This window comes from Hippocampus guttulatus, chromosome 3 (assembly GCF_054856545.1).
Source record: "Hippocampus guttulatus isolate MCC_2025c chromosome 3, RoL_Hgut_1.0, whole genome shotgun sequence".
NCBI lineage: Eukaryota > Metazoa > Chordata > Actinopteri > Syngnathiformes > Syngnathidae > Hippocampus > Hippocampus guttulatus.
Window position 1 is genome coordinate 12,438,517 of NC_141263.1, and position 24,554 is coordinate 12,463,070.

The 24,554-nt window shown below is 42.4% G+C and overlaps 1 protein-coding gene across 2 annotated transcripts in view; it reads left to right on the forward strand.

Annotated features, from left to right (window-relative positions):
- The window catches only part of sox6 (SRY-box transcription factor 6), a 149,916-nt gene that overhangs the window by 20,549 nt on the left and 104,813 nt on the right, over positions 1 to 24,554 (forward strand). For both annotated transcript variants that reach the window (XM_086106839.1, XM_086106840.1), the window contains exons 2-3: positions 2,151 to 2,222; positions 10,956 to 11,006. In XM_086106839.1, coding sequence (XP_085962965.1) covers positions 10,972 to 11,006 — 35 coding nt within the window. In that variant the 5' untranslated portion in view covers positions 2,151 to 2,222; positions 10,956 to 10,971. The remainder of the gene's footprint in view (positions 1 to 2,150; positions 2,223 to 10,955; positions 11,007 to 24,554) is intronic.

Sequence of the window (24,554 nt, forward strand, 5' to 3'; positions counted from 1 at the left end):
TGTGTGTGTGTGTGTGTGTGCTTTCTCAAGCCAGAATGAATAGCTGGAACACAAGTTAATTGTGTGTGAAGGCATAGGTGGGTGGTTGCAGCTCCATCACAGTTCCGAACCCTGAAGTTGTGTGCGTTTGAAAGGCCAATGTGCTATTCATGCAACTGCTTCCTATTGAGCCAGGGTCACTCCTGGCTCCCCTCTCCTCCATTGTCACCTTGAGGCTCAAGGCTACCACATTCAGACCTGTCTGTAACTCTTTGCCTTTATCTATTTGCTCGTGTTTATCCTCCAGCTGCCCACACACACACTGATAGCAACGAGCTGGCCACATTTATCGGCTCCTCTCATGGATGACGTACGGGCTGGACGTGGTGCAAATTAGTGACAGATCAGTTAAGCGTGACCTTAAAAAAAACCCTTGGCCTTGCTTAATTGGCAGCACTGATGCAGCCTAATTGCATAAATCCGCTAGCAATGATGTGGTGGTTTATTGTGGAAAAACAAGATAATGTGAGAAAATTTACAGGAAATGGTTATGGATTTTTTTTTTTTATCTGGTTAGACGGTTGGGATGATTCGTTCTCTTTGCCCTCCGTCATGAAGAGAGATGCAGGCTGCGTGCTATATGGGGTGTGCCAGAAAAGTTCCAAGACTGGTTGTCACAAAAGATATATTTCAATCCCAAGCTGCAAGCAATGAGTGTTTTATTTCGTGAAGAGAGTTGTGGCTGCTTTCTCCATGACGACGCATTTGCTCAACAATGCATGGAGCATCTGACAGTTCCCGGCTGAGAAGAATTAGGAGCAACCTCACTACTCAACTGATCTGGCTTAGCGTAGTTCCGTGCGTGTCATCACGGTGATTCATTTTATAGACAAGTTGAAGGAGCTGCGGAGATTCTAGAAGAATCCTGCCAAGAGTGAATGAAGTGTGGGAGAGAAGACCAGCAATGTTAGACATAAGGGTCTTGTCTCATTTCACCTACAGTACATAAGAAACATATTCAACAGCTAAATATGTCCAATATTGTTGTTGTGATCAAGGAGGGGAGGAGCATCTGTAGACATGTAAATGTAATTGCACATTCAACATCTCATTCTATTGAGGAATAGAAGCCTCAGAATGCTCACTAATGTGGATCCCGTTGCTTTTTCAGGCATCAGATGAAAATAAAATAGACTCTTAAATGTCGAATCTTTTTTTTGTTGTTGTCGTATTGAAAAAATATATATCTGTTCGTTGGAAGCGGATCATGTATACATCTCTTGATTGTACGAACATATTGGCACAATACAAAGATAGAAATAAAAATCGAAAGAAAGGAAAAAATCTTCTCTTAATACAGCACAGTTTACATGTTCAAAGAGAAGAGGAAAAAGTTTTTTAAAAATGTATCTCGTTCTCCTCGTTGTTTCGCTCTAAATTATTGCTCACGTTCATAGACTTGTAGATCATTTATATCTTGAGGTATCCCAAAATAAAAACAAAAGAAAAAAACTCTCTCCTCTTTACACATGTCTATATATATATATTTTTTTGTATGAGTGTCTTGTAGACCCTTTTCAAAAACACACATCTAAGAAAAACAAAGAAGGAAAAAAACCCAAGGACACGCCCCTTTATAGATGTGTGCAGATAAATTTCGCAATAAGCTACGCCTGCCGCGTATCATAGATTCGCATACTGTTTTCGTCATCTTATATTAAACCTCTTTTTGAGTAATTCACACCTTTTCAATTCGGTTTCATAATTGGTGACCTTTAGCAACTCTCTTCACTACACAACTAAATCGAGCATGGGCCCTAAAACAATTGTCAGGAGATTCAAAGTCGGTTTTACCAAGAGAACAACGAGCACGCTATTTCAAAGTGACCTTCAAGCCAACAGTCACCATGGCCCTGATTCGCTTTCACTTGTTCTTTCTCTGTTTGTTCTGATGTCGGCAAACACTGTTATCAAAGGGCCATGTTGTTTCAAAACCATGCACCGTGGTCCTGTTGCATTCTTCAATCGCATACTTTTCAATCCCACGTGCTAAATGTAATATTGGGTGTACTGTCTGTCACTTTTTGTGTTGCGACTTAATATTACAATTAAAGAAGACATCTATTTTTCTTTCTCTTTCTCTCTCTCTCTTCTCTGTGCTTTCATTTCAGGTCATTTACATGAATCCGAAATCAACGTGCCAGTGAGTCGCTGGAAGCTGGGGAGCGAGTCTTTCAGTTTTTGTAAGTATCAATTTGCCTCTTGAGCTGTTTCTGTTCCTGACGCATGCCTCACCATCTCCTGCTGTTTGTCACCCACACTGAACACCTGCAGCAAATGAGCCGGACGATCGAATCGTCACAATGCACGCACGATTACGCACTTTTATACTTGGTTGAAGCAAAGTTCACCACTTGATCCTACACTTGACATCTTTTCAATGTTTGTTCTTCCCGTTTTAAATAAAGCTAATAAATACAGTGCAAATTATTTAATATGCATATCGACGGCGGAATCGTCCTGCCAACAAAATCATCGCTTTTCAGGACACCCCAAAACAGCATGTTTGCAAAACCGTTAATGTTTTGTCGTCAGAGAGAGCAACCCATTTTCAAACCTTTAGATTGGTCAATAATCTGTAAAAAAAAACAAAAAAAAACCACACACCTGTGGACTGATCAATAGTATATATGAAAAAATCTGAAATTTACCAAATTGTGACTGAGGACCCTCACAGCTCACCTGTTCGCTGAATTTGGTCATGTTACGTTCCCCAGCTGAGACTTTCGGCACTATGACGTCAGCTTCAGCTGACACCAAGTACAAAATGGCTGATGAGATGGATATAAATGGCTGGATTTTACTGCTTAAAGCAATATTCATCAGAATGTTGTGTTTTGATCCGTGGGGGCGCATGGAACATGTTATTGGGAGGAACATTTTTGACTTCACTTCCCCTTTAAATGTTAACAGTCCAAATTCTCAGTACTTCCCGAAAGTTTTAAGTGGTGGGGAGAATTTCATATTTGCAGATACTTGAGGATATGTTCAACCGGTGTCTCCCAATTCACATATTTCACATTACTATGTAGTATAAATGGTGAAATAATGATAATCTTGTCCATGCCTGTTTTGTTTAATATGAAATTAGACAATACCTGAGAATCTCTCACAGCCCAATCATGTGTCATGTCACCGTTGTTTGTAAATTGAACTGTAGTGGATCACCGCTACTCATGGGGCAGAGAGACCGGCCCGGCCCGCAATGGCCAAAATCTGCATAGAATTGACGTCCACTGAAATACGGCGCAGAAAAAAACAAAAAAAAAAACAACAGAGACCCTCCAAAACGATTCAAACAAAAGTGATTAACATTCAACATGCGTTTTCCACAAAAAAGTGTGAGGAAAATGAGGAAACCCCATTCCCCTCCAGAATATTAAAACATATTTTAAAATACTGGACTGAAAACAAGTGGATAAAAAAAAATCTGCAGTTGCTGAGTATGTGTGGGTCCACTGCATAAAAATAGACCACCAACTCCCTTCACGTAATACGCAACAAAGCTGAGGATTTGCAGCTCGTATTCCAGAGAACCTAGCATCGACCACGGGGAGGTATTTTGTTACAAATGAAATCACAGCACTGTAAAGCGAATGGTCATTTATTTCTCTTTTAACACCTCACGTTGGCTGTTGTGATTCGTGATCGAAAGCTCAACACCAACCACTTGGCAAATACGAACTTACATTGTTTTTAACTTTGACAACCTGTATTGCGACAAATGATACAACGAGACTAATTGCTGGACCCATCATTGTCAGACAAGCATGCGAAAGCCACACTTGTGCTGAATAAATCGTCCTCAAAGCGCCTCCGATAAATAGACCTCTGTTTTGCATGATGCACGGTATTATGATGAAGTCATTAAAGTAAAATATGCTCTCAGTGGATTAGATGCGGTGTTGTCTGGCTTCTCTTTGCAGTGGTGATTAAACATGGAGGATATTGAGTCGCGGCAAAAGGATCTAACCTCTAGGTTTATTGTTATTATTTAAATGAATGATAAACATGATTTATTTGGCGAATAAAAATCCAATATAGATTTGGCTGCTGTCCTGTATCTCAAGGTATGATCCCTCTGAGTGTTAGACAGAGTTCACTTAGCAGCACTATACGGTGAAAAACAGGAGCAAAGAACACGCCATTAATCTTCTTGCTACCCCAGCTGTGGAAAGTAATGCATAACTAAAAGTCCGCTTAAATGAATTAATGACTTCAACCATGAACTTTTCTCCCAAAACGCCATGAATCGTCTCTGACTGATAATGCGCCGCGACCCTGGAGTGTGAAGTCCCTGCTGCCTTTAGAGTAGCCACTTAATTGATTTGCAAATTATTTAAAGTTTGTGTTGCCCTGGGGAGTACTCCTCTCTAATGCGGACCCATTCAGAGAGCTGTTACGGAATCGTGGCAATAACACAACCGATATGAGAATGGAGATGATGGCTGGATAAACAGGCGATTGAATTGTCTGAAAGACTCCGAAAAATTAATTTCAGAGATTTGCTTGTTAAATACATTCTAGCTTGTGGAAAAAGTGCAAAGACCGAGAACTGTGTACTTTTTTCAGTTGTGGAAATATGGCATAAACTGTTTTTCATAATTTAACTTTCCAGAATTTTGGGGGGGGGGGGATTGGCTAAAACAGGGCTCAGAGTAGACCCTCCCCCTACCTACAAGAACTCGAGCGGCTTGGTTTACATCAGTAATTATCAGGCGCAATTGCGACGCTCATTTAGCTCGCTAGTTATGCGTTCAATCCCTCCCCAAAAACATCTTTCCTTCAGATAGGCTGCTGGTGTGTCGGTTTTAGAGCGCCTCATTGTCAGCCATAAGTGCACGCATGTTACAGGGAGAAGGCGGGAAAGTGAGGTCTCAAAAAAAAAAAAAATGAAATAAAAAAATAAAGGACAACGTGACAGTCGGTGACTAGACAGGGCCTTCAAGTTGGTGTGGCAGCTTTACAGTGAGCGCCTCGTCATGGCATGAAAAAGCGCCGATGGGATATATTCCAGCCACAGGAGGTTTATCTATCTATCTATCTATCTATCTATCTATCTATCTATCTATCTATCTATCTATCTATCTATCTATCTATCTATCTATCTATCTATCTATCTATCTATCTATCTATCTATCTATCTATCTATCTATCTATCTATCTATCTATATATCTATCTATCTATACATATACAGTATATATACACACACAAACGTGTACAGGTAATTATGCGTAGGTGTGATTGGAGCCTCCATTTTCCCAAGTCATATCACTGGTATATATAGACAGGTGATATATGAGCTTTTCATGATTTCTGTGCATTTTGCGGACACGACCGCAGCTATTGAGAGTGGAGAAAATTTCAAAACATTTTCTTTTTTATCATTCAAATATGGCAGGATTATTAACAACACTATTCTCTGTGGCGTATGAGATTTACAAGATATCTATTGTCAATTTAGAGGGATTTCAAATCAAAATCGAATATTTTCAGCACTTCATGCGTACATCGAGGTGCCATCCCGTACGTCTTCATGACAGTATCACGAATTGCATAGCGTCGTTGTCACAAGATTTGATTGAGTAATTAGATCATTGTTGAACAGGTTAATGCAATGGCTTCAATGGTTCATTCAAATGCCGCTGTGAAGAAATCTGCGCTAATATCAATACGCCTCTAATCTGGAGCCATTAGCAAGTGCTGTCATTCAGACACACGATGTCGGCCTGATTTCAATAAAATGAAATGAAGATAGTTGTTTCCGGTCTCTGGGCTTCACTCATTGCCATAAACATATGCTCTGTGCCCCGCTTCTTTCCATCTTATTTATGACTTTAATTTGTTGTGTGGGCTGCGCAAGAAATCAAATTTAATCCAATCCTCCCAGGGACCCTGTCATATAATAACATGGTAATTTCTGTGTATCCTTTTGAAAAATGAGGAAATTAATTCCTCCTGACATGTTCTAATTATTCCAGTGTGAATGGCGGATGGGCTCCCCTTTTCCCTCCCTCCCTCACCCAACAGACCCTCCTAAGTGTCAGTTGCTGACGGGTGGCGAGGTGCTAATGCTGACCAGCAGCGCGTTTAATTTGAAACATGGGCAGACACCTTTCAACACACCTTGCTAATGTTGGAGTGGCTCACACAAATTAATTCACTACTCATCTGGAAGCGCTGACTGAGGTGTGTGCGTGTCTATATCAAGAATTTGTGTGTGTGTGTGTGTGTGTGTGTGTGTGTGTGTGTGTGTGTGTGTGTGTGCGCGCGCGCAGGCGCGTGGAGGCCAGTAAGACAAGTCATTTGAAGTCGAGTGACACAGAGCGAGGTGTGCATACGTTTCATGTTTGTATGTATATGTGCATCCAGTGCTTGTGAGTATGTGCTTGACCAAGTATCACTCGTCTCATGTCATGTAGTGTTGAAGACTGTGTTTGGACACCTTCTTCCAAACTCACAGTACTTTTTCACACATGCCGCAGCTCCGTTGAGAGCGCGCAGAGCCTTTATTTAATTAAACTGTCATCAAGCAGTCATTTCATTTTAATATAGGGACAGTTGTGGCAGAAATACTGTCAAATAACGACAAATTGATGTCTTTTGCACACTAAACATTGATGCTCCCAATTAGGAAAGGAATAAAGTAGCACGTGTGTTGTCGCTGCCGAGTGGAAGCTTTGCATTTCTCAAAATGACAATTTTTCTGGCACCTTTTTGCTCGAGTTACCAAACAACACATTGTTAAAGTTATTGTGATCGTTTACGGTTGAGCACCACCATCTGCAAAACACTTTTCCATATTCATATTCAATTGGTATTTATTAGCTTGATTCATTTCATGAGTTAAGAAAATGCTAATCTATTATGCTCTCATTGATTGGGATGTTAGACGCGTCACCCAAAGTCTTGCTCTTATTTGACTGCACCATTTGTATTCCAGCCCCCCGACAAGAGAAATGGATTTACTTAACAAAAGTTAAAACCCGTGTTATTTCCAGTTCATGTGTTCAAATAAGTTAAATGATTTGCTTCAAGGTATTTTCTACACGTTAAACTGATTAATAATTTGGAATTAAAAGAACAGACTATGTATTTGTCTTGTTTTGTTAAAAACATATCATCATATGACTTGGGCCTTGGAGGTTTCGATGATATACTGTATTCAGTATACTGTATAATAGGCAATTTTGAATTTGGATGTGATTTTAGTTTGTTTTTTCACAATTGATCGAAAGGCATCATCAATTTTGGTCGATTTGAGGTTCAAATAAAAATGGCCTTGAAAAAGTAAGCGGGTGGTTAACATATCTGCCTCGCAGTTCAGAGGTTGGGGGTTTGAATCTGGGCTCCATTCCTCCTGTATCGGTACTTCGTACTCCTCCCACATTCCAAAAACATGCTTCTTAGGCTAGCTGATTAAATAGTCCTTAGGTATGAATGTGAATTTTTCCTTTTTGTCTGTATGTGCCCTGCATTGGCTCACCCAAAGTCAGGTGGGATCGACTGCCGTTCACCCTTGAAACGAATACGGACCAACGGTAACAAAAACAGATGCTTTGAAGAATTAGTCCAGAGTATTGTATACATGCTCGCCTCTGAATGAAAAAATGTGTTTCCACTCTAACGTTTTATAGTATCTAAGCAGCTGAGAGAGGAGGAGAAAAAATAAACAAACAAAACTTAGTGAGCATTTGGAGTCGCCTTGAAACCACAGAGCTGTAATTGATTTGGTGCGCATGTGCCTGCGTGTGTGTGTGTGTGTGTGTGTGCGTGTTGTCTCTGGGCCGCAGAACAGAGGACTCATGGTCATGGCGTCATGGTCGAGGAGAAGAGAGCGCGGCTTTGTGAGCGGTGGGTGGGTCCCCATTAGTCAGAGACGGGAGAGGCGTCAACATGGCCGCCACGGCCCAGTGGGACTTCAGTCCCCCCGCCTCAGCCCCTCACTCCACTTACATCCTGTAGGGTTAATCACTGTCGCTTTGGATCCACACAGAGGGAGCAAACGGTGTCTCCATCAGTGTGGAAGGAGCGAGACACAGGACAGCAGTTAGAGAGCGCCTCCTGCCACCCTGTGAGTCCTTTCCTCTCCGCGCCATTGAGTGGAGTCCTAGTTGCCTGGTTTGGAGAACTTTTTCCGAGACTTCTTCTTCTCGGCATCCTTCAGTCTGGATGGCGGTATCTCGCTGAGGAGCGACACCGCGGCAGGATGTGCGCAGCTCATTTCTGCAGCTCATCGTGCACTGCGCACGGCGTGTGCCTGTTAATGACTGCGAGCGCCGCCTCATGCCAAGACCCACATGGCTGCTGGTGATGCATTAAATCAGCAGTCAATTTGACTGGAAGTTTGAAATCTGGCCTAGGTTAAGGGGATGTGCTGAGGCCGTGTTAATAGCGAGCTTGTTGTCCATATGGTACTGCTTTAATAGAGCACATTTGTTGCAGATGGTGGGAGACTTGGAGAGGCCGAGGGAGCTTTTGGCAGGGGCTCATTCTTCGAAAGGGCTGCCGGGCTGCTCAAACCCGTGCAGGCCAACTTAGTGATGTCGATCCTCCCTGCCCTTGAATTGTGGTTGCGCCTTAATTTAAAGCCATTCTTTTCTTTCTCTGTCTCTGTCTCCCGAAGAGGAGCAGATCTATTGGGACTCGCTCACATTTTCCTGAATTTGCTCGTTTCGCTTCCAAACCGCACCTTTGCTTCCATACGCTAAGTTCAGTTGTTCCTGACCACAACGCCACTGCAGACAGCCGACACAGCTGAGGAAACACGGGTGGCGTGAGCGAGAGCGAAAGAACAAGGGGTAATGGAATGAAACCCAATATATAGATTGGACCCCAGCATGGCTAATCCGTTTCGTTTCGTTGAAGGATCCAGGCCCCACACACACTCGTTGTTCTCAAACAATCCGGTTTAAAATGTCATTTTTAGAATATAGTTTGTATTCACTTCACATTGGATGCGGTCATTGTTTTTGTCGCCGGTTGTAGCTTTTGCTTTTTGCACTCGGGAGAAGTGAGGAGACACGCTCGATCTGTTCTGCACTGTTTGACGGGTGTTTTCTCACGTTGTCACTGGCTTGGTGTGGTGATGGTATTATGTGCGCTGGGCCCAGCTGAGTGGAAAAAAAGAGCAGAGCAGCAGTGCCCCTGGCTATTGCTCTCCCGCCTCCCTAGACACCTTATTGTGAGAAAAGTCTCGGCTGAGTCCTCTGGGCCTTACAGAGCCACTGGCTCACTAAGTGCTGGCCAGTCTGAAAGGCACGATGTCCTTGGGCCCGCTTCATTCTTTCCATTGTCTCATGAGCCAAGACAGCGAGCCAAAAATGCCAATTTACACACATATCGCTACAACTCTTGCGCCCAGTGCCATTAGTTCTTGTCGTATTTGCGATGAGGCGGCTGACTGAGTTATTGGGACTAAAATGAATTACTTTCAACATACTGTACTAGATCAGATTTTAATCTGTGGCTCTTGAGTTTAAAGACAGGGTCAAAGTGAATCTGGAGATGTGCTTGTAAATATAACAAACATGTTTGAAGGTAATTGCTAAAAACGATTGAGAACTATGTCGTGCTCAATTTTGGAGACATAGTGTTGAACAGGTTTTTTTTTACCATTTCAGTTTTCTTAATTTTTTGGCCAATGGGCATGAGTTCACCTTTTCTCACCATGTAAGAACTTTGCTCTCAGATGTGGTTATCCAGTGCAATTGTGAATTACTAAGGACTGGTACATACGATTTTTTAAGATTTAAGAGACTGTTCATCTGTTAGCGACCCCAGAAAAGAAGGTTGTGTGCGGTGTGCTTCGATTATCTCGACAGAACACACCGCTCACAGAATGATTCTGGTCTGGAATTGCTCCATAAAATTACAAAATTGCTCCTCAAAATAAGTCATTGATTTGTAAAATTTCTCCTCATAGAAAGTTATTGCGAACCTTGCAACATTGAAATACATTTACGAACAAAATAATTTAAGACATTTCAAATCAAAGAAAATTACACCCACCCACCCACACACACACACACACACACAAATAAAAACAAAATGGTTGTTAGCAGTACTCTCTTTGTAGTGTGTACAAATTAGAAGATAGAATTATTTTCACTTTACAGTTACTTGAAGAAATGCATTGGGACGCATTTCCCAAGTCTTATTCTGTATTCTACTTGTTGAGCGGTGCGATAAATTAGCTGTGAGATCCAAAATATCCTAACTGGGATTGTGTTCCGCCTCTCCACTCGAAGCACTTGGAAGTCGTAATCCTTTTGTAACCAAGCGTAACACAATAAAAGTGTAGATTGCGTGCACCCAATACCAAACTCTGTTGAAAGTCATTTTTAGCGACAGATCTCACGTATTTTGTGGAGAAGGCTTCTGAACGACCCCTGCAAGCGGTGACATCATGACCGCATCCTCCTGCCTCATTGACGCTGCACGCCTCATCTCGGGTCCCCTGTGGCGGGCTCCCAGAAGCCGCAGCACCCTCGCCACACATGGGCTGCAGCTGGACCACCGTTCGCTACTCTGAACAAACTAGAGTCGCGCTGGGATTTGCGGTTCGGTTGCTGGATGTTCATGTATATATCCGTACACAGTTGTGGGAAAGGGCTGTATGGTGATCAGTAGGTTATGTGATGCAAACATATCATCAGGCGCTCGGCACAAACCGACGTTGTATGCAAATCTAGTCCCCCGATGCAACAAGGTATAATTAATGATGTCAGTACGTAAAAACGAGTGCGTGGATGCATAGCCGTAGTTCTGATTTAATTAAAGACATGCCGTATTATCAAGAGGAACATGAATGCACTGTGTTTTCCTTCTTCCATTTTCTTTTGTCAATTTTCTGTTCCTTGTTGATGACCATAGTTTCTGAGTGAAAATGGTTCTCTGTGATTTCTCCTGCCAGAACCCCACACGCTGACATGGAAGGCTTTCTTCGTAGCAGCTTTTTACTGAGGTTAGTTTCATTTCCGTTGTTGCCGTTGAGAATCACAGGTTGGGCGAGGGTGGATGTGGGCTACCAGGGGTTAAATTTCTCCACACATTGCTAGCCTCAGACTTTGTCCTGTGTGTGTGTTTGTGTGTGCGCGCTTGCGCGCGCCCGTGTTTGTGTGTATATTTGAACTATGTTAAACGTGGATTGTAACATATTTATCCAAGCCATGTGTGATGAGTCTGTCCGTGTGGTTGCAGACAGGCATGCTCACCCTGTTAGCCCTGAGTCAGACTGAAAGCACACACCAGCATAAGAGTTCAATGTTGATGGGGTGTCCCCTTTCTTTCCCCTTCACGTCTTAAGGGATCAGCAGATCAGGCTTTCAGGTCTTTACACCGCATGCTTTGGGCCGACCGTTCTCCCCGTCTACCCTCCCTTCTCTAACCCACCTCATCAGGGCCGCTGCGCTGAGGTCTCTCATCTTTGCCATGCACTGTACTTTCCTGTGGTGTTCTCTGTTTGTATTCGAACCACCATAAAGCTTTACATTTTTTTTTTGTTTGGCCTGTGATTCTAATTAAAAGAGTGTGCTGTCATTAGACACAGTGGAAGTAAATAAGAGTATTTACCATTGGCTTCTTTTCCGAGTCAACCACCTTCTCCAGGCTCCAGTGTTGCTCCCTAATTAGAGTTGGCTCATTAGAAGCCACAGCAGCAGCATCTGCTTTTCAAAGCCTCTGTCAGCCAAACTTTACTGAAGCTAATGAATCCTCTTTGATTTCTTTTTCAAAAGGTCACTTATTTGATTAAATTAACAGCATTTCCCCCCCGCTCTGAACAGTTGGGGCCATTTAAAAAGAAAGAACAATTTGATACTATTACCCTCGCTGGATAAAACATCATCAAGGCATACAGCCCGAATGACTTTCATGCACAGAAATGTATATTTTTCATCAAACCAAGAGAATTATTTTGATGACACCAAATGAAATGTACCTAAAACAGAACCCAAATTGGGACCAAAAACTGTCTTACTCTTTGAGGACTCATTTGTTGTTTTTTAAATGTATTATGGCTCCTCTTTAAAGTACAGAGCATCTTTTATTTTCCCAGCACTGCACCAATTTAATCTGTGAGGTGAATCTGTTCTGATTTGACAGGAGTTATTCAGGCAGACACGAGGCAATGTTTTTGAGAACCAGCATGACTACACCCACTTCTCTTTCTTTTGACTAATGCTGCAAAGTGGATAACAGTGTTTATAACTTCTGTAACTAATTGTACAGTTGGGGGTGGGGGTGTAGTGCTCTTGAAGAGACAATTGTGAAACGTAATATGAGGAGAAAGGACCTCTGACTTTTTTTCCTTTTATCTCATAGCTACAAGAAGACACAGCGATTACTCAAAGTAAACACATTATTCCTGCCCTGATCTACGTCCTTCTCTGTTGAAGGAGAAGCGTCAGTAGAAGGATATTGCACGCACTCTGGCGGGGGATTAGCCAACAATCAGGCCACGATTCAAGGCAGGTTTTGCTACAGGGTTAACCTATTTGCTTGGATTGCACTTCAGTGCACTACAGTGTGTCCTGGGCTGAGCAGGGGGGGAAAAAAAGGATAGAGGTGAGGGATGTGGCATTTAAGACATTCCTCGAGTGAAAAATCCCAGCATCTTTTCTGAAGCAAACGAATTAGGTCAAAGGAAGCTTTGTGGGTGCTCATCTCTGCGGCGTACTTCATTTGATGATTGGGTCAAGTTTGTTTCGTACATGTAGAAAGTCATCATTTCGACTCCAAGTGAATCATTTTGTGACAAACTGAATCGGAGCCCATTGTGAAAAACATATCAAAGTCAAGAGATCCCATGGAGCAGGGGTGGGCAAACTTTTTGGCTCGTGGGCCGCATTGACTTTTAAAATTTGACAGAAGGGCCAGGTCAGCACGAGCTATGGTACATTAAAAAAAAAACTGCATTTGTTGACAGTCCATATCAAACATCAACAGAACAAAAGCATGAAAGTACTGTATTAATATACTTTTTTAAATGACAACAGTGTTGTTGATGACCTACTGTATTTTAGCCTGTGCATTGCTGCAGATGGGTTGTGATCAGACCAGTAGAAGTAGAGCGATACAGAGGTCCTAGGTGGTCGAAAAGATTCCCCCCCCCTCCCCGTGTTCTGCAACTTCAAGTCAATGCGCCACCTGGCGGTGAAATGCCTGTCATTACAAGTCCAATTGAAATGAATGCAATCATTCACATCGAACCTTAATTGTGGACCAACCTTCGGCGGGCCGGATTAAAAAGACCAACGGGCCGGATTCGGCCCACGGGCCATAGTTTGCCCACCACTGCCATGGAGGAATCCAAACATCTTGTTGAGGCAAAGTCTGATGAAACCAATGTCAGTCAGATTCTATTTTCCTGTTCTCTTAAACAAAGTGACACAACTCACAAAAACTGATTCACTGTTATGGTTTTCTTTTTACAACCATTTTCTGTACTGTAGTTGTGAGTGCAGTCATTTAGTGAAAACAAAACTGTGAAAGAAAGACTGACGGAAGACTAACAGATATGAACAGACAGAGAGAGAGAGAGAGAGAGAGAGAAGGGAAGGTAAGCAAAGAGAGCGAGCAAGGAAAGAGATGTCTTCAGTGTCTGAGTCTGTCTACTCCCTGTGGGCTGGACACCCAAATCCACCCCCCACCCCCCCACCGCATTTCTGCCATTATTTGATGTAATGAAAGGAGAAAGTGTGTAACACTGAGATTGTTAATTAATTTAGTCTAACAAGATGAAGATAAATGAAACCCACTGAAGGTTGACTAGGCTAAGGGGCCCACTTAGCATTCCTCCTGCTCTCCAGCACTGTCTCTCTCAGTGGCTCACAATTGTGCAGCGCTAATAGTGAAGCGCTGTGCTTGTTACTACTCTCACCCCACAGGCAGTGGATCTAGAAAGTCTACACACCCCTGTTCAAATGCCAGGTTTTGTGCCGTGAAAAGAATGAAACCAATTTAAGATAATTTCCACCATAAGAGTGACCAATAATGTGTATAGTTCATGCTGCCTTTCCAGCAGCTCCTATATTTTGTTGTTCTACTTCTTCCTTTCATAACTTTGCTGCTGTGAATTGGGAATGTCTCCATTGCAAGACTAATAAAGGTTTTCTTATCTTATCTTAAAAAGATATATAAAACGACAATCTTGTTGTACAAATGTGCACAATCTCTAATAACTTAGGATGTGGCTGCATTCAAAATGGACTAATCACATTTGAACTCATGTTGGATGAGATTCAGCACTGGCCACCATTTAAATGCTCTCATGTTAACTGTAAATAAAGTTCAGATGTTCTAGTAGACTTTTCACTTTTGGTGCTGGCATATATTTGGTCATGAGTAGTTTTGCGTTATTGCTAAACGTATCTTTTGAAATTATGACCTTTAAATCCAAGTTAACTTGCATCTGGCCAAAAGCACATTTTCCCATATGAATTTGGGAGATCTTATTTCTGTATTTATTTGTACAGAAGGCTTGCCACCTTACCCCATGGCCCAAACATGTTAGAAAGATGGCAGATTGTTGTCATGTGTTCTAAATAGGCAGACCTTGCCAGAAGTTTCTAAAGCTCAATTTTGCTGTCACCCTCTTGGCAGCCTCCCCAACGCAGTATTCTTCTTGTCTTTTCGTCACTTTTGGGGAACGTGTAGTTCTTGGTGATCTCACTATATTTTCTCCACTTGATGATGACTGTCAGTCACGTTGTTCCGCGGTGTATTTAATGCCTTGAAAATTCCTTTGACTGACTGATTCCTTTAAACAATAAGATCCATCTAATGCTGTGGAAGCTCTCTGCAGACCATGGTTTGTGTTGTAAAACATGACTACAAAATGTCAGCAAAGGCCACTTGAACAGCTGAACTTTATTTGGGGTTAATCAGGGGCACTTAGATTGGGCCATTTTGTAATGATTTATCTCGGTCTCAGTTTTTATATATCACGAACCTGGCGTTTAAACAGGGGCGTGTAGACTTGTGTGTGTGTATAAATATATAGCCATTTATCTTTGTCTTCATTCCCAAAAGGGGTTTGGCCAGATTTGCAATGGGGCATAGATTAGCAATTATCTAATGCACTCATGTTGACATGTTCAATAAAACTCAACTGACATGCCCGATTAGTGAATTAGTCATTTGACTTCTTCAGTGTATGTGCAGAACTGCTTGTCAAATGTAACAATATGTGATTTTGTCAGGCACATCCACTCATATAGACAACCCTTTTACAGCAGTATGCATTTACCCCCCAAATTGGTGAGGTAAATGGGCATTCTGTCAGAAAATGCGGCCCTCCACACATTTGAGCGCCAAAATTAAAGGTTTTTCTCTACGAAGCCAGACCGTTGACATGCATGAGATTATCTGCAGAGTCTATCGGGGGCCTTTCTTTCTGAACGGACTCATTGTGCAGGATCTTCATGACAGCACAGGCCAATCATTATCACTCCCATTCCTCACTCCCGTTGTTCTCAAGTCCTTAACAATGGCTTGTTGATTGTATGGAAAGCATCAGGATAACTCTATCTTCTGTTTTGCTGGCAGACCGTCGCTTCAAAGTGCAATAGTTGATAATGGGCCTCATTATTGTTATTCTTGTGGCCGGCCTCAGGAGAAACCAACGGCGCATCACGGTTTACTGAAAGGTCGATCAGCTCGTCACAAAGATTTCAAGCCAAAAGAATCATGGCTGATTAAATGTGAGTGTAAGTGTTCTTGTTTGTGACTTAAAAGGTATCACATTTTTAACAACGTGGGATTTAGGCCAATTAGGCTCTTCAGTGCAAGGTGTTCATCAAGATCACTGCTGGACAGAAGAGCGCACAGGTCATTATGTCCCCATAGGATGATAGAGATTGAACCAAATTAAAAATGATTTGGCTGTTTCCTTTTTTTTTTCTGGCAGCTATTTTACATGATCGGTTAATCGCCATGTAGTGGAAGAGCATTTGATTGTTATGCCTGTCGCTATATGTTGCTGGCATAGCTAGCTGAACAATAAATGAATCATTGTCAGACCGAAGTCAGATTTCACAATTTCCCTTGGCAAGCCTGACAATCTCTCATGGGGTGCTCGTTCACTCTATTGAGGAATAAAACTGCAAATTCAGCCCATTTATACAAATATACAAAAAATACAGGAATAACGATACCTTCTAGCTAACTAACCTCTTCCACTGTTGCCCCCATAGTCTTAAAATGTAACTCCACCTTCTTTTAATGCAAGGCACAACAACTGGCAACTGCTCTGGTTCCTTTTCATTTCCGCACACTCATTCCCACCCCCTTTCCTTTGACTGGCTCACAGTAATCTCAGTACATGTAAGTGTTGTGCAGCATTGTTGGTTCCAACTCCAAAATGGTCCTCTGACTTTGAGTCACCATTTTCAGAAGTGCTCAGAGAAGCTGAGCAGAAAACCGCAACACAGATAGCATGTGTGCCACTGCAGTTTGTGTTGGGCTCAGGCTACATTGGAGGCTCTATGTTGAGCCACTATAAATCAGACTTCAACGGTATTGGAAAAGGACCTCCGATAAATCGCTATTTGTTGTTGCTGAGTTATTGACTCAAGTACTTTAACTCGCCAACAGTGCCATAGTGACATTTTTCAACCGCCACTGTTTTAACTAAAAAAAATGTGTTGGTGCTGCAATGTTGCAATGCCTGCTCATATCATTTTTAAATGGCCTTTGCTTTGGAACAGCTTTCTCAAGCCATACTAAAAATGAAGGGGAGTTGCTTCTCTGAACGTGAACGCTCCCCAGCTATAATGAGCTACCGAGGAACAGAATCTGTTTCTCTTTGAGTTTTATGTCCCTTATTACAGCTGCAATACGTCTGCTCGCATTAAGCTAATTTATGGCTGAGGCCAGCGCAACAGCAGTATAGGTTAATGAATTTGATATTACTAATTAAATGTTACTGAAGGATGAATACGAGTCCTGTGGTCGGGCGGCAATAGCAGGGGAAGGTGGTGATGAGCAGAATGGGACTGAGGACTTTTTTTTTTTTTTTTTTGCACTTTCACTTTGCGCCTGTCAGACAATGAGCAAAACCTGAGATGCGAATGGGAAGACTGCCTAGAAGTGGAGGTGAAGTGGAGGACAGACGCAGTGCCCTCAAATTAAATTTCCTTATTAAATGCTATAACGATCGTTTTTATTTTCTTTGTATGGACATGCGATACAGGATTTGAAGTACTGCACGTATAGGCAAGTCATATTCTTTGACTGAAAACAAGAATTTTGAGAGTGACAGTGTGGTATATTGAGCAATTATTGAATTCCGACGCAAACTCTCCATTCATTGTATTGAGGAAAATACTGTAAAAAAAAAAGAAGAAAAAAAAGAAAAAAAGTCTGTACATAAACCACATGTAGAACGTTTTCAAATCGATAAGATGCCTGCACAAATTCATTTCACATTTTGGCTGACACTAACTTCATCACAAGGACCAATTATTTTGATCCCTAGAATTTAATGAGGATGTTATATTCCACATGGCATCTCTTTTTGGTGGATTGGTGCTTCTATATTTTTTTTTCATCAGGAATTGCTCATGGATCATAATAAACATGTAGTTACAAGCTTACTTTTCATACTTGGTGAAATATCAGATTTTCTTTGTGAGAGCCTTAGCATTCAATTTAGATTTCAATTATCATGTTAGTTTAGTGATTAGACTTTAGTCCTCCAGGAATCAGACCTCTCAGCTCCACTCTATTCCACTTCCCCTGCAATCACATCCCCTTGATGAATTGCGCATATAATTACGGAGTTTATTGAATATGCAGATCACTGCTGACTCTTCTTGTGTGGTTCACATTGCATCAACTCTAACTATATCAAACAAGGCTTTTTTGGGGGGGGGGGGTGAAAAGTCACACTAATAATGAGAAGGACCCTCTGTCAGCTCAAATATGTCACCTCCCCATCTGTCCACCAAATCTCCATCTTAATCCAGAAGTCCAAATCCTCTACTTGTCAACTTGACCCTCTCCCTACTGTTCTAGTCAAAGCTTCTATCCCGGCCCTCTCCCTTCTCTCTCATCACTAACATTATTCAAACTTCCCTCTCTACTGGCATTGTACCCTCCCATCTCAAAACTGCTGCTGTCACTCCCATACTGAAGAAACCTGGCTCTGATCCCTCCGACTTGAATAACTTTCGTCCCATATCAAACCTCCCGTTCATCTCCAAACTTCTAGAAAAAACAGTAGCTGCTCAACTTCACACCCATCTTTCCTCCAATAACCTCTACGAAAAATTTCAATCTGGCCTCCGTCCCCTCCATAGTACCGAAACTGCCCTCCTCAAAATATGCAATGACCTTCTTCTCTCTGTTGACTCCGGTTCACTCGCCATCCTCCTCCTGCTTGACCTCAGTGCAGCCTTTGACACCATCTCTCACTCCATCCTCCTCGACAGACTCTCCTCCATTGGCATCACCAGCATCCCCCTCTCCTGGTTCCGCTCCTATCTTTCTGACCGCACCCAGTTTATCCAGCTCAAATGTTTTAGATCTCACCCCTTTCCCCTCACTTCAGGTGTTCCTCAGGGTTCTGTCCTTGGCCCCTTGCTGTTTCTAATCTATCTTCTCCCCCTTGGTAATATCTTCAGGAAACATCACATTCACTTTCACTGCTACGCGGATGACACCCAGCTCTACATCTCTACCAAACCTAATACCATACTCCCACCATCCTCCCTAACCAACTGCCTGCAGGAATTAAAATCTTGGTTCACCTCAAACTTTCTCAAACTGAATAGCAATAAAACTGAACTCCTCCTCATTGGCACCAAATCCACCCTAAACAAAATAAACAATTTCTCCATTCCCTTTGACAGCTCTTCCATCTCCCCCTCCCCTCAGGTCAAGAGTCTGGGTGTCATCCTTGATAGCACCCTCTCCTTCACCTCACATATCAACCACATCACTCATTCTGCATATTATCATCTTAGAAACATCCACCGGCTCCGCTCTTCTCTCGCTCCTCAGTCCACTGCTATACTTGTTCATACCCTCGTCACCTCGCGACTCGATTACTGTAATTCCCTCCTGCTTGGTCTCCCTCAAAAACCCCTCCATAAGCTTCAGCTGGTCCAAAATTCAGCCGCCCGCATTATCACACTCACACCTTACATAAACCATTTTACACCTGTCCTCCAACATCTCCACTGGCTCCCAATTTTACACCGCATTCAATATAAAATCCTGCTCCTCACATTCAAATCCATCCATAACCTAGCCCCTCCATACCTATCTGACCTCATCCATATTCCTACACCTATCCGCTCTCTTCGTTCCTCCTCCTCTCTCCTCCTCTCTGTCCCCCCTGCTCGCCTCGTCACCATGGGAAACAGAGCCTTCAGTCGCTCTGCTCCCCAGTTCTGGAACACACTCCCCGCTGACCTTCGTAATACAGACTCATTAACACATTTCAAATCCAGCCTCAAAACACATCTGTTTAGACAAGCCTACTCACTCGGACCATAAAGCCATTATTTTTATTTATTTATTCTTTGTTGTATTTTTTCTTATTTTATTTGATGCTGTTTTTAACATTGTGTTTGTGATTTTAACTGCTTGTTGTAAGGTGTCCTTGAGTTTCTAGAAAGGCGCCCACAAATAAAATGTATTATTATTATTATTATTATGAGATCATTAGAATGTGTAAACTCATTGGTGTGACTGAGTTTTTTTGTGTGCTGTTGGACAAGAGTCAGATCGAAGCAGATACTTGGCACCATGCAGCCAGGTGTGCCATTACAAGCAGTCGGAGTGGCCGGCCAGCCCGTGTTCAAGGTGTTTATGAATCTGTCCAACGTGAGGTATTCCTTCCATGTTACAATGTGTTGCTGCCATGGTCTTACAGCCTTTGCTGTGATGCAATTCTCAGGAGCGGCTAGAGCAGCACTTTGCAGGCAGGCACACCCATGGGATAGGGGGATGGGAAATTCTGAATCTCATGATCACTTCCTGTCATCATGACAATTTTAACAAATATGACAAAAAATGGTCCCCTTTTATTAAGGTAGGAAACATTTTGCAACCTCTTAATTTTTTTTAAAGACCAAACCATTGTTTGTGGATTTGTTACATGCTCAAGAATGTGTGAAAGATGCAGCTGTTACCCCACACTTGAGTAGAAAGCAAATAGACAGACGCATGGTTCAGGCTTGTGTGTGATGGTGCAGAGCAAAAAACACTGTCAAATAAGTTGAATCCCTATCCCCTTATCAAATATTTGTCTGGCCTTCACTCTCTATTTGCCTTCTGTTTGGTGTGTTGCTTCAAAAAGATTGATTATGGCCACTATGGTATTTTGACCACGGCATTGGTTATTTTGGACTAACTTTGGATATTAGACAGTCATTGTTGAAATCACTTTTAAAAGAATTATTTTCCAGTGACTGAAACACAATACAAGCCGTACTTTGATCTGCTGCTTCAAGTGAATGCTTGACAATAGTCCTCTTTGTCTAAATGAAAGGCCCCCCTGCTGAAATTAAGGAATACACTTTGACATGACCAGATTATTTCCTCGCTCGCGGGCCCGGCGAGTGGAGTGAAGGGAGCTACAGCTCTGCACTCGTGCTGTGCTGTGCTGAGGCTGAGCATAATGATTGCGGTGGCATGGAACCACAACAGAAGTGGCCGGGGCGAGAGGCTGCCCAGGAATCACAGGCTCCATGCATCCTGCCCAACCACACACAACTGGTGCTGCAGCACACTTGTGGCTTTTTAAGAAAGTACGGTAATTGACTTAATTAATTCTGTTCTATGTCTGTCAGTTTTTACTGAAAAGCAAGTCTTTGACAGGTATTGTATATATGTCCAAAGCCCCCCCCCCCAAATATTAACACCAGTATGATGGATCAGCAACAGTACTGCTTCTTTATTAAATAATTAACACACAAAACGATGAACAAAAAGCAAGCATTTAAGAATTGCTGACAAACCGGCATCACAATTTTTCTCATGTAAGAGATTCATTTGCATCTTCTTTCTTCTTGTTTATATTCTTTTTGCATGCCCTGAGTGTTGGGTTTGTTTAATTTTGGAGTTGGTGTCTGACGCGCCAGGGGGAAGCCCCATTTGGGAGATTCCGAAATCCCGACGTCATTGTAGTGTCTACAGTTGTGTCATTGATATGGACCAAATCAGCCATCTCTCGGGGGGCCTCCTACTAGTCACCGGCCGGGAACAGTTTGTCAGTGAAGCCTATGTGAGGGATTGTCATTGCAGTTTCTGAAGCAGTGCCAGTGTTTTGTCATCGATAATGGCCAATGTCAGTTGTCTCTCTGGGTCCCATTTCGAAGAATAAGTCCCTTACTGTACAGGGATGTGTTCTATATTGCTGGAAACATGCAGCGGGCAGATTAAAAATAGTCAGTCATTGGCTCCCAACCTAAGGTGCTGTAGTGTGAAAATTATCCACTTCTACTTATTACGTCCCCAAAATTGTGTTAATTTATTACAACTGAATCTATGTTCATCTATCTGACTGTTACAGTGACGAAAACTGACAAGCAGAACAAACAAATGCTCTTCCATTATGTGGCAGAAGGTGCAATAAATCTTTGTATCTACCAGTTGATAATTATGCATCCAACCGAATAATTCATGGCATCCTGAAAGTTATTTCAGCTTGTGCTCAATTAAATAGGCTCCCGTTTCACACTGCGTAATTCATATGTTATTCATACTTTCTATCACATTCTCGTTTGTTGGTGTGCCGTGAGGTTTTTCGAAAGTAAAATGGGTGCCTTCGCTCAAGAAAGGTTGGGAAACAAAAGTAGTCAGACACAAGGTTCGTGGCAGACTGATGAGACATTTTGTGTTTCGGTCAGCGTCTGAGCCGCTACAGCGCCCACTTCCCTGGAGTGCTGAGAGCATTTTTCTATTCAACCATGACTGTCAGCCCGTTGATTTTTACGAGCAGTATGTTTCACATTCATTTACTCAACTTTTCTCTGTGCTGACCCGTGAATCCCAGGACTGGTTAAAAAGCACTTCATTCATGTCTTCTGTCAACCAAATTTTGGGGCAATTACTAGGATCAGTGGGTCGACCAAGGTTTTTTTTTAAATTTAATTTTATTTTTTTTATCAGTTGTCAATCACTTGAGGTAACTTCTAACCACCTCCAAACAGAGCTTCATCTAGTCCTTAACATTTGCTCCACTTCTTTCATGTCCAACCTGTCAAAACGCCACACACTGTTGACCATGCTTTCTATTCAATGTGGGCAAATGAATTGGTTTCTGTGGCTTAAATCAGCAATCAGTGTCAGTTTCCCAAAAATAATAAGACTTAATCATAAATCTTTGAGGAGTGGCTTTCTTTCTCATGGCTTTCTGGTGGAGCAAATGAATTACCCCGTTTTGATTTTCCAATTGACGTGTCACATAAAACTCGGCTACTCCACCCCCAACCACTATTCCATCTCAGACACAGGCTCCAAAATGGAAAAAATAGAGAACAGACACTTTGCGCTCAAGTAATTTTTCTAAGAATTACAATGAGTTGTCCTACTCTTAGAGACACGTTTTCCTCCTGACCCATTGATACAAATACAGTTATCCCCCTTCCATTGCAAGGGGTTACGTTCCAGACCACCCAAATTTCACCTGCAATAAATGAAATTCGCGATACTCCCTAAGCATATTTTTATAGCACTACCGTTGAGCTAAGAGGAGCTGAGGCATCTCAATGAACAGTATTTTACACTCTCTCTTTGGCATTCTCTTTAATTATGTAATTACTTTGATTTTTAGGGTGAAGGTTAAAACGGATTAGTTGCATTTCCATTCATTTCAATGGGAAATGACAATTTGAGACACGTGTTTTGAGTTGTGAGCGTGGTCGTGGACAAATTTGTATCTCAAGGCAGCACTGCACTTTTATGAGTCACTCCGAACCAAAATAAACTATTTTTATGTCAAGAGAGACTGGGTTTGTTGCTTTGCTCAAAGGTGATGTCCGCTCCAATGGCATTTCTACTAACCTCACTCACTGTGCCAATGATGACCTCATGGTGGTAAGACTAAAAACCGGGTCCCACAGTTCCCCTCACATACTCTTCTTCATTCAAAATAACTTATTGTCATTGAGCATTTGTCTGTGTTATTCACCCAAAGGGCCCATTTTCTCTGTTTCCTAACTTCCCGTGGGATGGTTCTGCCAACCCTTGGCCACCCCCGCTTCACTCCTCAACTCACTTCTCTGGCAACTGTATGAGATGTTACGCGGGATTTGTTGAAGGGCAGCCATTTGAAGCAAACTTTGCAGAGCACAGAAGAAGTTATCTTTATAAATGACAGAGTGGACATGGCTTGAATGGCGCTTTGTTTACGGTTGTACAAAAAGGGGGCCCCGCTCTATATTTCATCTGTCACCGTTGCCTTTCTTTCCCTCAACAATGCCTGATTGTTGCCATGAAAATTTCACGTTTCGCAAACAGGAGATTTCTGTATTATTATGCTGCTGCCAAATTCCGATCTCTGTTTTCCTTCTCCTGTTCACAAAGGGCTCATAACTTACTGTCAACCGTGGAAAGCCACAAAGCTCCACTGTTGCTCGGCAAATGGGCTTGTGTTGGTGGATGGCCTGACTTGCTGTGAGGTTTGCTTAAGTGCGGCAGCAACACAAGACCCTTTGGGAACATCAGCGCCCAGCAGGTTTTGTGAAAAAAAAAAAAATGAAGGAAGAAAGACAGAGAAGAAGAAAGAGGGCAAAGCTTCGCTAGCTTTTCTTGTCTCTGTCTTTCGTTTTCCGCCAAACAGTTTAGTTTTTATAGCTGAACATTGTACAGTCGGTGCACAAGGTGAACTTGTATGTATCCCGACGAACTGAGAGTTGTGCCATCCAACTTGGAGAGAGTTTCCTGGGATCAGAAAAGGGGCCACGGGCACACGGGAGGAGGTAGTGGAGGGGAGGGCGTGGAGGGATTTAGTGTGTGAGTGCTCATCGACCCTTCCTGAGGAGTCAGACAGGAACACTTAAGCACTCTCACACCTGCGTGTGGCTTTGCCTCGCACGGCGCAAGGACACCAACCACGCAGTCATGGCAGCTGCACAAGTGTTTAAAGTGAGCGACGAGGCGCTTCCTCTTGCGGCATATTATTGCAAATAATTTATCCTGCAAAATCATTATCAATACGCGGCTCGATATGTAAAGTGGGCACTTCAGGTGGCTTGCATAATTTGCTCAGGCCGGCTGTCATTTGGGTTTCAGCAATGTGGTAACGGTGGCCATGTCTAATAGAGAGGCTATCAGGAGAGAGTGTGAAGTGGGGATGAAGTACACATGTAATTGAGTTGACTTTTTGCAGGCGAAGGTCAAGAATAATGGAGGAACAATTTTACCAAATTAATTTGGACAACTCTCCAGCCACTCCATCGCAGTACTGTAGTTGGAAAAATCCAGATCTTCCCGACCATTTACTTTATTTGAATACCTTTATCTTGAATTACATTGTCAGCTGAGGTTATAACACATTCTA